The sequence below is a fragment of the Clupea harengus genome, chromosome 23 (assembly GCF_900700415.2).
Source record: "Clupea harengus chromosome 23, Ch_v2.0.2, whole genome shotgun sequence".
NCBI classification, from domain to species: domain Eukaryota; kingdom Metazoa; phylum Chordata; class Actinopteri; order Clupeiformes; family Clupeidae; genus Clupea; species Clupea harengus.
Genome location: NC_045174.1, coordinates 11,725,773 through 11,740,824, shown reverse-complemented (window position 1 = coordinate 11,740,824; position 15,052 = coordinate 11,725,773). Strand labels below are relative to the sequence as shown.

The 15,052-nt window shown below is 42.1% G+C and overlaps 2 protein-coding genes across 4 annotated transcripts; both read left to right on the top strand.

Moving 5' to 3' along the window:
- Positions 1 to 85: 85 nt before the first annotated feature.
- tsr3 (TSR3 ribosome maturation factor) lies at positions 86 to 4,562 on the top strand. 2 transcript variants are annotated; one of them, XM_012838919.3, is made up of 7 exons: positions 86 to 161; positions 483 to 695; positions 1,004 to 1,211; positions 1,415 to 1,608; positions 2,561 to 2,728; positions 2,857 to 2,911; positions 3,904 to 4,562. In XM_012838919.3, the coding sequence occupies exons 2-7, from the start codon at positions 575 to 577 to the stop codon at positions 4,046 to 4,048; spliced, it is 891 nt and encodes a 296-aa protein (XP_012694373.2). In that variant the 5' UTR covers positions 86 to 161; positions 483 to 574; the 3' UTR covers positions 4,049 to 4,562. The 2 variants fall into 2 exon arrangements, with proteins under 2 accessions (XP_012694373.2, XP_031417563.1); XM_031561703.2 differs by lacking the exons at positions 86 to 161; positions 483 to 695 and adding an exon at positions 804 to 916.
- A 542-nt stretch (positions 4,563 to 5,104) lies between these two features.
- Positions 5,105 to 14,950, top strand: pdpk1b (3-phosphoinositide dependent protein kinase 1b). 2 transcript variants are annotated; one of them, XM_012838917.3, is made up of 14 exons: positions 5,105 to 5,289; positions 7,048 to 7,245; positions 7,476 to 7,518; positions 7,644 to 7,781; positions 8,922 to 9,066; positions 9,162 to 9,259; positions 9,423 to 9,498; positions 9,806 to 9,874; positions 9,970 to 10,066; positions 10,149 to 10,322; positions 11,686 to 11,912; positions 12,003 to 12,060; positions 12,948 to 13,100; positions 13,272 to 14,950. In XM_012838917.3, exons 1-14 carry the CDS (start codon positions 5,266 to 5,268, stop codon positions 13,383 to 13,385), a joined length of 1,614 nt encoding a protein of 537 aa, XP_012694371.1. In that variant the 5' UTR covers positions 5,105 to 5,265; the 3' UTR covers positions 13,386 to 14,950. The 2 variants fall into 2 exon arrangements, with proteins under 2 accessions (XP_012694371.1, XP_031417561.1); XM_031561701.2 differs by lacking the exon at positions 5,105 to 5,289 and adding an exon at positions 5,808 to 6,331.
- Positions 14,951 to 15,052: the final 102 nt, after the last annotated feature.

Genomic DNA, 15,052 nt, shown 5'->3' with positions numbered 1-15,052 from the left:
TACATCTCACAATTTATCAATGAATGCATCCACCCTATACGTCGCACTGGTCATCTGATATTAATTTTATGAAGTTATTTTTTTCTTTATGAAAATTAAATATCCAGGCTGTTATATTGTTGCGCATGCTCAATGACAGCTGGCAGTGACAGATCTACAACGTAAGTTTCAAGAAGTTAGCAAGAAACGCTGTGTTGAGCAGCATCGTCTGTCTTTGAAAATAGTAACATGTGTTATTACAAGATTAGTGCCATTGGTGAATCATGTGTTTTGAATATGAAATTGGCTCTTTACCCTGTCTTTCAAAATGGCAACCCCCCAGCGAACTATGCTAACTTAGGTAGCTAGTTAGCTAACTGAACCTCTTGAAGCTCTCGTGTCATGTTTACGCACTACTGGCCAGTTTAAGTGAGCACATGTTGACAAGATTTGTTGACATAGAAAACTGTTTTGCTGGTTTTGGTAACTTGTTTTGTTTCCAGATCAGGGGATTGCACTGTTACACGTTTAGTTCGTTAACGTTAAGTGGATCAAGTAATTTGTGGAGTAACTTCGATATCGAAAGAGATTAAGAATGGGAAAGAAGAAAGCAGGGAAAAGTGAACGGTATGTGAATCGGGGGAAAGATACTCGACACAAGATGAAGGGCAAGTCATTGGAGACCTTCACTGAGGAGATGCATAGCGCCTTGCAAGGTCTGTCTTGGTTTTCTCTCCATTGTCTCATGATTTATTAAATCCCAGCATCAGCTAATTATGCCACCTGGCTCATGTTAAGATAAGTCACATCAGCTAATTATGCCACCTGGCTCATGTTAAGATAAGTCACAAATATGTGCCATTTTTGTAAGACATCTCTCTTATGGATAGTCTGGATCTGCAGCATATGTTCATTATGTTACACATACCACTCATGGGTAGTTATTTCTTTATATCTGACTATAAGTACTTGTGTGTGTGTATATATGTTGACCAAAGTACTTGTGTGTTTATACGTTGTGCAGCTAGTGAGGAGCCAGCCGTAGAGGGAGCAGGGGTGGTGAAGCTGCCATGCCCCTTGGCAATGTGGGACCTGGGCCACTGCGATCCAAAGCGCTGTACTGGCAGAAAGCTGGTACGCAAAGGCCTAGTGCGTGGGTTGCGTATTAACCAGCGCTTCAATGGCCTAATCCTCAGCCCCATGGGGACCAGATATGTCACCCCTGCAGACCGGTGAGCCAATAGTTGTATTGGTCAACACACATGATGTAGCCATTAAGGGCTAGATCCTTTTGAATTACCCATTTCAAAAGAATCTCTCGTCTTATGAGCAAACATGCAATACAGTGACATGAAATGTAGTCAGTGGCACTCCAAGTGGTGCAAAACTTGACGTCTTGTGTGCATCCTTTGCCCATTTCCCATCTGGTCGGCAGGGAGATTGTTGCTCGGAGTGGCGTAGCTGTGATCGACTGTTCATGGGCACGGCTGGAGGACACACCCTTCAACAAGATGATTGGCTCTCACCCACGACTGTTGCCTTACCTAGTTGCAGCCAATCCCGTCAACTATGGTAAACCCTGCCGGCTGTCCTGCGTAGAGGCTTATGCTGCCACTTTTTGTATTGTAGGTAAGCATCTTTCAGCCAATCACACTTGAAAACTTGAATTTACAGGGCTTACTATATGCTGTCATATATGTTGTAATATTGTTTCATTATCTGAGACCATACATACTGAAAAGGCGCTTTTTCACTGCAGAAACTCTAGGCACTTACCAGGTGGTCCAAACTGGGAACAGGTAATGGCCCCCTTATCGCTCCTTTCAGCCGATCCGTTTCCATTACAGTGTAGGAACTACTAGACTTGACCATAGCCTTGGCTCTTTGATCGCAGTATCAGTTCCAAGCACTCGAAAATAATGATATATTTTTCCAGTGGCAGCACCAACATTAGGCCGCTAAACCAGAGAATTTCGAAATAACGTTTGGATTACCCCAAGGTCAAGACAGCTGTTGAATGTTCCTATAAAGCTGCTAACACTCGATTAAATGGCTTCATGGCTGCTGTAATTATTTGATAAATGAAGATACCAGCAACACTTTGATTAATTAAAGCCTAGGTTTCAGCTGATGTTATGTTCATGTCTTGTTCAGTCAGTGACCGTAACCTCAACATGTTAACTCTTTAAGCTCGCCGTATTCACCACGTAAGGTCTGGTAAAAAATATTCTTGCTGGCTTAAAAAGAATGGCACTTGTTGTCTTTCACTCACGTCAAGTTTAACTAATAATCGTCAACCATTACTGCAAACACCACCCAGTAGTTTCAGGACCGTTCAGAAGGATCTACCCAAGAGGCCCTGCCGTGGAAAACTTAAAATGGCCCGCGAGTTCCTGCAGTGGAAAAGCACCTATAGAAGTGCCAGTACTGTCAGTCACTTTGGATAAAGGCAGTGCATGTGAAAAGTAATGTAATCAAGAGAAGGCATGTTTGATTGGAGGTTTAGTGTGCTTTACTACATGCTGAGTTTTTCTTCATTGCAGAGCTTTATATATATATGTGTGTGTGTGTGTGATTTCAGGTTTTCGGGACCTGGCAGTGATACTTCTCAAAAAGTTTAAATGGGGACATGGTTTCCTGGAACTCAACCATACCCTGCTGGAAGGCTATGCCGCTAGCCAGTCAGAAAAGGAGTTGCTGGCTGTGGAAAAAGACTATCTGAACTCCGCCCCTCAGGAGGAGGAACTAGGTGAGGCTGAGGGTACATGATGGACACCTTTGCTTTGCTGTTACTACCTTTAAACCTAAATTATGGCTGGTTATGTTTTTGATTTCTAATGTTTCCTGAGCATGTTTTTTCTGTTTGTGTATGCACAGATCCCTTTGATGTAGACTCAGGCAGAACGTGTATGAATCTGAACAGACCCATGAGGTGAGTAGCTCTTGGCATGGCACACCAAATCAGATCACACAATGTAATATTAGACAGTACATCAAATCTACTTTTATTGGCCCAATTGGACGTGGCAATTTTTGCTTTTGGACAAATCTCACCACATCTGATGCTGGATTTTTGGTTGAATTGACCTCAGTTCTTCTTTAAAGGTGTACAGGGTAAAATGTGTATGAGTTCTACTTAACCTTCCTAACCAGCCAACTTGACTGCTTCTGTTGGTGTGGAAGGGGGGGTTTCCCCTTTGAAGTATAACTAGTCAAAATAACCAAAACGTATCTATGGGTTTGCAGCCACCACCTTATAGGAATTAGGTTATAGGGAGACCGGTGTTGACATGGGCACTGACCTGTATGCGGCTATGTAGTCTAATATGCGACACCTCACTCGCAACCATCATTTACAATTTTCTGCGACGTGTACCACAGTAGCTCTTCTCTCGGTTTGGCACAGATGGGGTGGCCTTTAATGGTCGTGGGCGCCCAATACCCTGGATCTGGTTAGTGGTTTGTCTCTCCTACGGCCACTGCTGGCAGGGAACATCCTACAAGCCTTACCGTTTTGGAGATGCTCGAGCCCAGTTGTCTCGCCATAATGATAAGCCCTTGTCAAAGTGTCAGGTCTTTATGTCTGCACTTTTCTCTTGCATCCGACACATAGATAACGGGGATGCACTGTTCACTTCCCATCTAATCTGGCCAAGCACCAATGTTATGAGCTAATTAATGTCATTCACTCCAAATGTGAGTCATCAATGTTTTGGCTCATCTAAGTATTTGTGTGCTCATCTTTTTGTACATTCAATTTATTGTTATACACTAGGTGAGCAGAAATGGGATGCCATCAGGGGATGAATGACATTTGATGTCCTCAGTTTACCAATTATACACCTACCAAGTCAAAATGAGATGTAAGGGTTGAGCTGTTTGTTTGAGAATTTAGTCTGCATGTGCTTGCACTTTTTTTTACAGGGAAGATGATGATGAGAATGACAGCGATGAAGCCAAGACATCTGAAGAAGAAAAGGAAGAAGAAGAAGAAAGGGAAGAAGAGGTAGAAGGGAGTGGAGCAATGGCCGCAGAGGGTGCAGAAGACAGTGATGAAGAGGCGTCCTGATCTTCAGATTGTCTGTTTCTAACCCAAATCACACAGAAGTCATCAGACATGGTTGAGTTCAGGGCCTATCCTTCTGAAAGAAGGACCTGTGGACTAATAATGACAATTCAGTGTATAGTTTCAGCGATGCCAAGCCCTGTCAACTTTGGCTCTGTACTAAATAATGGGCAACAATGTTGTCATGGTGATTGATGCACTTACAGTGTGCCCCACTTAGGTGAGCAGTGAAAAGTGACTGAAACAATCTTGTGCCTCAGGTCTTTCATATTGGTTGAAGTGCTTGTTGAAAGAAGTGAGTAGTGTGTGAGTCTGTGCTAATACATCATTTTAAATGTGATTATGATTTGTGGACATGGGTTTTGCATTTAATGCCCCCTTCAGGTCTGCAAGTAGTATGACAGGCAGACACCATTTTACATTTAGAGCTGTCTCTCCAAAATTGTGTCTCCTTTTTCTGCTATATACATAATATAACAATTGAACTATGTATAATAAAAATATATGTAGAGTTGAACATTGCTTGACCCCATTAGATGTGTTACTGTACCAGACCGTGGTCTATATGGAGAAGCTCAGTTGCCATCAAGATGCTACAAGGGGAAGAAGAACAGATCAAGTGGTTCACCTGGGTTGATAGGGTTAGGTAAAAAGAGCCTTCATATGACAGGGAAACACCTAAATGTGCTGTGCTGTTTGAGAAGCATTTTTTTCCCTTTGAGGTGCTTAAATGCTTGGTGTTCCAATCCATCCTGAAAAGAATAAAACAAATAATGCTTTTTTTCTACAACTACATTCTAGTATTTTCACGTTTGTATTCTAAATGTAATATTGATAGACGTTTTAATTTGGCTAAAAATAACACAAAACCTGCCTGTTTGGTATAAATAGACCAATTTGTAGTCCTCACCACCAAGTAAGAGAAACAAATAAACGCACAAAGTTGTTGCTGCAGCTCAGGTGGAGACGCAGTTATGTTTGTCTTGCAATACATAAGGTCAATGTACTATATCGTCATGACCAAAACTCAACTGTCAGCCTAAATCTTGCTCCGGGCTTCATCACAAGGGGGCGCACACAAGCAGGTGGTGCTCGATCCTCTCGACTGCGGTAACATTGTTGTGGAATGACGTCACAGCTGGAAAATGAAGGCGCAGAGGCAGCCATGACTACAAGCTCTGTAATTATTTAATCCAAATAAATACTCGCGGAAAACTTCCATGGCAAGAGCCACAAGTCAGATTGTAAGTATTGTGACTCTTCGATAAATGCTGATTCGAAGCCGTTGCCCATGATAAATAGTATGTCAACTGTAAAAGAACATTTTCTGTAGGCCCTTACTCGAGACGCGATGGTTAGCCTTAGCTAGCTAGCTAACCTTACCTAGCAAACCAAAACCCAGAAGGACCTTCGGCGAAATTGTTGTGCTAGTTGCTAATGTTTAAGATCTTACTTTGCTTTGGCGTATGGAACGTTTCAAAACCTTTATTACTAGGTTACTCTAATCCGTCTATTTAATACATATATTACATCCTTGGTTTATTTTGTAACGTTAAGCACGGGCTTTGCCAGTGTTGTGTTTACAGTAGGTCGTGTGTGTGGCCTTACCTCTTGTTATCCTGTAAGCAAACACTCTTTAAGCTAACGGTAGCTAGCTATCGACTAGCATGATCCAGCGCACTTGTGCGAACTTATGAGTCAACTTTAGCATACACGAAGGAGCTATGTGGAGTTAACAGTCAAGCTATCCAAGTAAATCAGCAGCAATTGATTGGTTTCTAAACTAAATTTGATTTTGTTTGTGATAATATCGTGGTACCAAGATACATTTGTAATGTATGCAACATAACCCGCTAACATAGATTGCAACTCAAAATATCTAAGCTCGCTACCCTAACTAGCTAATTTATTCGTCAAGCTAGTGTTCATGTCAGTTGAGCGAGCGAATGAAACTATGCTAGCTAGTGTATCTAGCTAACATTAGCCACCAATGAGTTAAAAAGAAAACATTACACTTATTAATTAGTTCTGTTGGGAAATGCAATTCTCCGGCATGGTTATCATTTTCACAGTTTACGTGACTTAAACAGGGAGGTGGTCCATGTGAGTGTAATGTTCAGTTAAAAACTTAGCTTGCGTATACTCTAAGTGATTGGCCATTTTCGTGAAATCGGCAGCTGGCGGTTGTTATATGGTATGTTAGCTACCTTTGGGCAGCTAGCGTTTGCTAGTTTAGTAGCCGTAGCGAAGATCTTATAACGGCAGCAATCTGTCCAACGTGCTAAGGTTAGCTCACCTCAGCTCATTTTCTTTAATGAGGAAGTTTTACACTTGAGTGATCTTGAATTTTTTTGTGTGGTGTTTTATGATTGATCAATTTATAGGAAAGTTAGCGAGGACTTTGAACATGACCTACCAGCTGGCTAATATGGCCAGCTAGCCAAGTTGTTTTTACCAATAACAGTGCAGTATCGTGGACGGCCTCATGTTAAATTCGTCACTTTGCTAGCTAGCCACCTACGACATTGTAATTCGCAATGGAGGGCTGCTAACGGCATCATGGATGAGATCAGGTAGCCAAGGCAAGCTAAGCTATACAATCACATAGTTAACGTGACGTGTCTCTTGTCCGCAAGAAGCTAGTTGTAGGTAGGCTATAATGTCTGCTTAGCCAGCTGGATCTCCTTGAATGGCATTGGCATGGCTCCCGCCTGTATTTGTGTTTATCTTGTTTATTGTGACCGTCGAAGGCCGTTGGTGACTGTTCGAGGTTGGGCCAAGGTTCTTTACTGTAGAAACATGTAGCTGGAGTAATGGCATGGGAGGGGAATGTAATAATGAGCAGATAAGGTTTTGCATGTCCATGTGAACTGGTGATGCACCTGTTTGCCTGTGGGTGTATGAAGCTTAGTCTGTGTCTACAAAGTGTGTTATGTAACCAGAACTGTTAGTGTACTACATGGTCAATGTCTGTCTCTTCCTGTCTCCCTTCCTCTTTTTAGTATGATGTTGCACCCCTCCACTCCTCTGTTGTTCACTGCCCCTGTCCATCCATGGTAAGAGGTCAGCAGGACACGCCACGTCTCCCCGGCAACAGCATGGAGGGTCAAGTCGCACCTCCCCAGCCCGCCCAACCTCGCAAGAAGAGATCCGAGGATTTTAGATTTGGCAAAATCTTGGGAGAGGGCTCCTTCTCTACTGTATGTACACTCTCCTATACCCAAATGCATCCACACACACCAGTTTTGTGAAACCACAGTTTTCTTATCTTGTATGCATTGCAATGTTCTACACTTGTAGTTCCCCACACTGGGGGTGTAGACTGACAGTCATTATCTGAAGGTTGAAATGCTCACCATTTTATTTGGTGTATTGTTGTTGTTGTTGTTTTTTATATTACATTTACATTGTTGTCCTTTTTTCTTGGTAGGTTGTCCTTGCAAAGGAACATACAACAGCGAAGGAATATGCCAGTAAGGATATACATTGACATTTTGCAGTGGAAAATTTCTAATATGTTTCTGTTTGGTGAATGTCTATGATAAACTTGTGTGAGTCTCAGTGTTTGCCATTGTAAACCTATGATGTTTTGTTGCAGTTAAAATTCTGGAAAAGCGCCACATCATGAAAGAGAATAAGGCCCAGTATGTGAAGAGGGAGAGAGACGTGATGTCAAGCCTCGATCATCCCTTCTTCGTCAAACTCTATTTCACTTTTCAGGATGAAGAGAAACTCTGTATCCTTCATACACACACACACACCCGAAGACACACACACCTGCTGAATCTTTAAGCTACGGGATTCCCAAGTTTCAATTATTTTTTCTTTTTTTCATTGGAAGGATTTTGAGCCTAGGTATTGATATAATCCTTTTGATGGGTTTATCCATCTGTCATTTAAGGATATAACGGTGTAAGAAAAATAAATTATGTGTTTGCATTTAGATAGTTTTAACCCTTTGGAATCAAAACTATTTTCTTACTTTTTAATATCCCCTTGGTTTCTGCCCCACGTGTTTGGTATCAGTTTATTCAGCAGAACCTCTGCTTTCATAATTTGTCATTATTTCTACACTTCAAGGTAATATAAATGTACCAGTGTCAGACAAATAGGAATTTTTTCTTTCAGATGGAGTCAAACTGCCTGTTTCACTCCTTGGATCCTGGCTGTAAATGTCATCTATTAAGCAAAGGCCCTGTGTCTGTGTCAGTTTATTCCCTGATATATTTCTGATGTCATAAAGGCCAACGCCCACTGGCGGCGTCTGAAGTGCATCAAGAGACGCCAGAGTTTAGAATTTAGTTCTTTTTAACTGGGCAACGCCCACTGGTGGCACGTGCACGACAACACCAAAGTTTAGAATACGGTTCTATTTCTTGAGTGTCAGGTCCATAGAAATGGCTTTGTTTAAAATTGAATCTGTGTATTCATAGCGCTTTTAACCATTTGATCCGACTTGAATGGCCCTGTGGATTAGAAGCATGATTGTTCTTTCCTTAACAACTGTTGCCACTAGTAAACTAAAGCTACCCAGCTTATGTAGTAGTTGGCTAATAAAAATTATGACTTGATGGCATAGTAATTATCTATCTAACCATTGTCACTTGAAATTGCACTGTAACGCTGTGTGTCTGTCATTGTTATGCCTTAAACGATCACTAAATAATGCTTTGCTTTCACCGTTTTGACAGTAACAACGTTAATGGATGTTTCAGAACACTAGGTGCATTCCATGATGCTCTGTTGAATGTGGGTGTTGGCCTTAAGATATTATATTTTACATATAGACAACACACAGCTGGACAGATTTGCTCAAAACTATGCTGTATTGTAACACTACCAGTTCTGAAGTGTGTATTCCTTAACAACTATTCAGACTTTGGCCTGAGTTATGCTAAAAATGGGGAGTTACTGAAATACATCCGTAAGATCGGCTCATTTGATGAGACGTGCACAAGATTCTATTCAGCTGAGATTGTGTCTGCGCTGGAGTACCTGCATGAGAAAGGAATAATACACAGGTGTGTGTGTGCGCCACGGAATTATATTCTATGTGGATTCATGTGTGTTTGTTGCGTGGATGATGTTGTGATGTGTTCTGATGTCTGCATTTCAGAGACCTCAAGCCCGAGAATATTCTGCTCAGTGAGGAGATGCACATTCAGATCACCGACTTCGGCACAGCAAAGCAGCTCTCCTCAGACTGCAAACAGGGTGAATGCACGCACATACCTCTCCCCACACACACACACACACACATGTCTGTTGTGGTCTGTCAGTGTCTGGTTCTGCTGTCTGTTGTGGATTTGTCTTTTGATTTTGGCTGTGTATAGTTCTCTCTTATGTGATGCACTGACTATGTGTTCTTGCATTGCAGCAAGGGCAAACTCTTTTGTTGGAACAGCTCAGTACGTGTCCCCGGAGCTTCTGACTGAGAAATCTGCCTGTAAAAGGTAAGTTCTGTGCACAAACACATACGCGGTCAGACATGTATTGCCGTTGCTGGTGTGAAGCCTGTGTCTGAAAATATGTGTGAAAAGGTGACACTTATTCTTAACCTCATTGGGTTACTTTATACTTCACAAGATTTCACTTTTAGGATCAGCTTTTTAACGCATTACATACCAAGTTGCCCAGATATAGTGGCAAATCAATACGTCTGATCTGTGGGCATCACATTGCTTCTTATATTGTTGTCTTGGTGATTATGGTAGATGTTTTGGTTGTAACTCGTAAAGCTACTTTCTTTCTGTTCCACAGTTCCGATCTTTGGGCATTTGGCTGCATCATCTACCAACTGGTTGCTGGGTTACCACCATTCAGAGCTGGGTAAGTCCAATTCATCCAGCACCACTAGAGTTGGGAGGGTTTTACAGCTGAAACATTATTCATATGGGCCTTTTTGTGTTCTGCTCTCTCTACAGAAATGAGTATCTAATATTCCAGAAGATTATAAAGTTGGAGTATGAATTCCCTGAGAAATTCTTCCCCAAAGCCAAGGACTTGGTAGAACAGCTTCTGGTGAGAATGTTAACTCCAGTGTTAAGTTACAGATTTCACTATGTTGCTTTTTTCCTCACCGCTTTTTCTGTTTCGCTTCCAGTTGTTGGATCCTGCAAAGAGGATTGGTTGTGAGGAGATGGGCGGGTACGAGCCTCTGAAGTCTCACCCCTTCTTCGAGTCAGTTTCTTGGGGAGACCTGCACCTCCATATCCCACCCAAACTCAACGCTTACCTGCCTGCTATGTCAGAAGATGACGAGGACTGCTATGGCAACGTGAGTATACATACACGCAGACACCAGTTCACATAATGTGCAATGGATTCACTTAATTTGGGTGAAAGCGCGTAGAGACCCTCGATTTTAGCTATCCTCCTCCCTCACAGCTAATATAAACTGGAGTTTACTAGAGTGAGTAAATTGCATTTTAAAAGGCTCAAGAAACAATTTAAGCTGGTACACAACTCTTCGCTCCTCGCTCATTTTGCCCTTTAAAGTGAGTGTTGGCAGCTCTTATTTTTGCTACTCAAGCCTGCTATAGCTACCTACATTAGCTTAGGGCCTAAATATTTCACAAACAACAGTGTAGCCTATGATGTGATTTGAAGCCATCCAAGTAGAGTTGTGTCTGCTATGTGGAGGCTATGGGCACAGTTGGCCTACTTACTCATTTGAAAATGTGAAATAAGCTAACATTAGTGAGCTAGTTTTATGAAGGCAAATAAAAGCCTATCAAGTCCTTCTGAAGTATATTTGCCATGACATGAATAATCAGAATGCTTTGCCTTCACATTTTGTAGTTCAGCAGGTGATAACTACCTAGCTAGCCAAGTTATTTGACAACGATAGTTGCTTTGAAGAAGAGAACGAGAGAACGACAAAACGGTTGTTTTATCTAGTAGAAAAGCTAAAACTTTCAGTTGAGGGAATGTCTCACTTGCACATATGTTGAGAATATTGTGGAATAGAACGAGAGATTTGTTTGTATTCCAATTCATTTGTTTCAAGTTTCATCTATTGAAAGTGTCGTTCAAGACAATAAACCTATGTTAAAAGTGAATTGTGATGTAATAGTGTCTTTAAGGCAACCACATGCAGATACACAATACAAACAGGAATTTTACCACTATTGAGGTATGTTTTTGTAGGTAATTAATTTTGGTATATGGTCGAAGGACAAATAAACTCACATTTTGTTCCCATTAATCATTCAGGCTATGCCCTATGTAGTACTGTCGTCTGAGAAGGACCACCTCACAGAAGTGAAAGAAAAGCTTATACAGCACTACATCGCTAACTATATCGACTGTTAGTGCCAGCCGTACTCTTTTTGGCATTTGGAGGGGTTTGGCATGTCTTTTAGACCAAAACTCTACTGCTTAAAGTGCACCCACAAACATTCTTATCTTTGTGTTTGTGACTAAAAGAAAGAACCCTTTCCTGTATTGCATCTGTAAGATAACCCATTTTAGCCTGAGGTCTCATCATCCATGTACCAGTCCAGTGTGTCTGCACATGCAAACCTCTCTATAAAAAGCCCATCAAGAAACACAGGATACTATTATTACACGCTAATTACGTCCTTAATTAAATGACCTCTTTTTCGCTTTTTCTTCTCATCTTCCTCTTACCCCCGCAGTATGATGACCTCCTGAGCCAGTTCAGCAATATGCAGGTGACTCCGGCAGTGGAGGCTCCTTCTCCTACACCTGTTTCAGTCCCCAGTCCTGCCCCCACGTACAACCCAACCCTGTCCGTGGATCAGTTCATTCACGACCTGGACAGCAACAGCATGGAACTGGACCTGCTATTTAGTGATGAGGAGAAGCGCCTGCTGCTTGACAAACAGTGTGCCGTCAACCCATGGTATTCAGATAACCAGCCAGTCTTTCTCACTCTCGTTTTTTTTGGCCCTAAACCATCTTGTATCTCACCCCCCTTTTGTATGTGTTTTAGGCACCAGTTCGTAGAGAACAATCTTATCTTGAAGATGGGCCCTGTAGACAAACGCAAGGTAAGGGAAGAGCTCCACTCTCGTTATATAAGTATTTTGATGGCTAGCTATCTCCTGGCCACTCAGTGTCTTCAGCTCTTCAGGCAGTACATCTAAGACCGGCAGCCAGATCGTGAGCCATATATATCTACATATGTTCAACCCTCCCTTCACAGAAGCAAACAAAAGGTTTGGCCATGGTGGTGGAGGCTAAGGGCTATGTGTAGCATGAAAACAATTATATGATTGAAACATATCTAGGGTACCACTAGTGTCCATCAACATCGATTGATATTTTGATGTGCCATTCATTTAGTCGAGGCAAACAGACCCCTGTAGATCTGTAGGTCTTAGCACTCAAGCTTTGAGCTAGCTGATGGACTTGCTACTGAGTTGTTGTTGCTAAGTACAGGATTGCCATGCTTACCTCAGGTGCATTCGTAAATTCAATCCGGCACTCTGAAAGTGGATTGATGCTTTGTAGTTCAAATGGAGCGTTCCATTTCTCCACGAGTTAACGCTTTAACCATCATTAATTTTGCCTCGGAAATTGTATTTTTGCGATTAATAACGCCATTCCTGATGACATGAGCTTATGCCCGTCACCACACCATTGCTTTGCCTTGCTGTTTTCACTACAGTGACTCACTAGCGTTTCTTCATGTACAAAGTTACCACCATGAAAGCAGCTGGAGGCACTCTAGCTGGTTGGCATGCTAACTTTAGTAGATATCTGGGCATAGGTGCATAGATATCTGGGCATAGGTGTTTTTGACATCACGTCAAAAAGGTGATAGTCTTCGGTTTCTGCTGCTATTTCTAGTTACATTTTCAATGTTTCAAACAAAAATTCCTACATATACCACCTTTTAACCTATGTTTTTGTGTTTATTCCATTGTCTCTCCAGGGCCTATTTGCGCGGCGAAGGCAACTACTCCTGACTGAAGGTCCTCACCTGTACTATGTGGATCCAGTCAACAAGGTTCTCAAGGGGGAGATTCCCTGGTCTCCAGAGCTTCGGCCAGAAGCCAAGAACTTCAAAACGTTCTTTGTTCACACGGTAAACATTTAGTCATTCCATTTTCACATATGGCAGGGCTACAGCCAGAGTGATGAACTATTGAACTATTAAAACATTGAAGAGGTTACTAAAATGAATGTGGGTTACGTTTGGTCGGTTAGAGCACACTTACGTTGCATTAGTTTAATGCTTGTTCTGTTGTTTTCACAGCCTAACCGGACATACTATCTGATGGACCCCAGCGGAAACGCTGACAGATGGTGTAAGAAGATCCAGGAAGTCTGGAGGAAGATCTACCATAAGCACCAGCACCCTGGCCTATAGGAGTGCAGATTCTCCTCGGCCACACCTCCCCACATCCCTCTCGGCCAATTACAGAACAGAGACAGTCCCAAAACTGCACCTTTAACTAGTGCAGTTTCTAGAGTAGACTCCATCTCCTCTCATTTTCATTGTTGCTCTCTTCCTTCTATCCTCTACCCCCTAGTCCCCTCTCTCGCAGTGCATCAGAATACTCTGGAATACCTACGTTTATTTTTTAATTTTTTTTTTTTTTTATCCCATTCTTGCTGTCCTGTATGCCAAGTAATATTTTAGTGCACAGGTCAGTTTTAAGGTAGTGTGGCATTTGGAAGTTAGGGTAGTATGGCATTGAGTCGGTAGTCATGATGTTTCGCCATTTTCCTCAAATTTCACACTTACCGACCCAGCCAGAAAAATGAGATGACTTTTAAAGTAGTTCGTATTTCAAAATTACTTCCACTGTCATCCTTGTCATCTCATTCTCTGGATTGTTCCCCTGCCCTCTCTTTCGCTCATTGTCCCATACCTATGTGTAACTTCTGTCGTTAACTTCACCCTTCTTCAAGAATGCAAAAGCCCTCACCCTCAGCTCTGATCTGATTGGTCACCATTAGAATTAAGGCGGGTCCTTTCCCTTCATTGGCCACCATAGATGGTCTTACTGATATGATTGGATGAGTGTTTAGAATGTTTTCTGGTCTTCATTTTGTCCCTTCCTCCAAACAGCCTCATCCTGAACAAAACTCACCCCAGGAGCAAAACCCAACTGAAACGCCCACGTGTCCCAATCATCCAATCACCTCCCCCCTATAACAATCACTGCAGAACTCTGGGAAATGTAGTTCTAAAGGGGTGTGTCCACAAGGGTTACACATCAGCCCTGAGCCAATGGCACGACTGATTTCATTGTTTGTTTTTTTTTCTTGTTTTTTTTTTTCCCCCTCTAGTCTAAGGCTCTACGATGGGGAGGGGATAATGGTTGTGAGTGTGAGTGTGTGAGTTGATTGGTGTGCCTGTGAGCAGTGAGTACACTGTGTATAAGGTGGGTGGTATGCGCCTGAGTGAGTGTGTGTCCTGTCTCCCTGGGGCGTTTTAAAGGAAAGGCGGCAGATGGTTGCGTTTGTGTATCTCTCCCTCTCCTCTCTCGGCTAGGGGAGCAGGGAGAACTGTGATGTACAGATGATGTAATATTGAAATCTGACGCGAGAAATGCAACGATGCTAGGATCCAGGTTTTGTATTTTTATTCTTGTATAAGGTTATTGGATGGCTACTATTCTAGCCTCTAGTCATTCTGTGTTATTTAAATTCTAATATATGAAAAATCATATTTGGATTGAAGTCATATTCGGGGGCCATGCTGTGTGTATGTTTTGAGATGTAAAGCCTTTGAATGTGAAGAATTATTGTAAACTATGATATTTTACAGCTTTTTTTTTTCTTACTATATCATATACATTTTCTATTTGCTCAGTGATTTAATCATATTTCTGATCATTTGAAGCCTGTCTCGTTGCCACGGTGAAGACTGCTATTCTGCAGCGCCACCTAGAGCTGAAATAAAGCATGTAGGGGTTTAGGCCGACAGACCATGCCTCTGTGTGTGTTTGTTTCTCTCTTCTCTTGATATCAAAGATTGGAGATTGGTGCAGGTTGGAGGTTTAGGTATACAGGTTGGTTATGGAACTG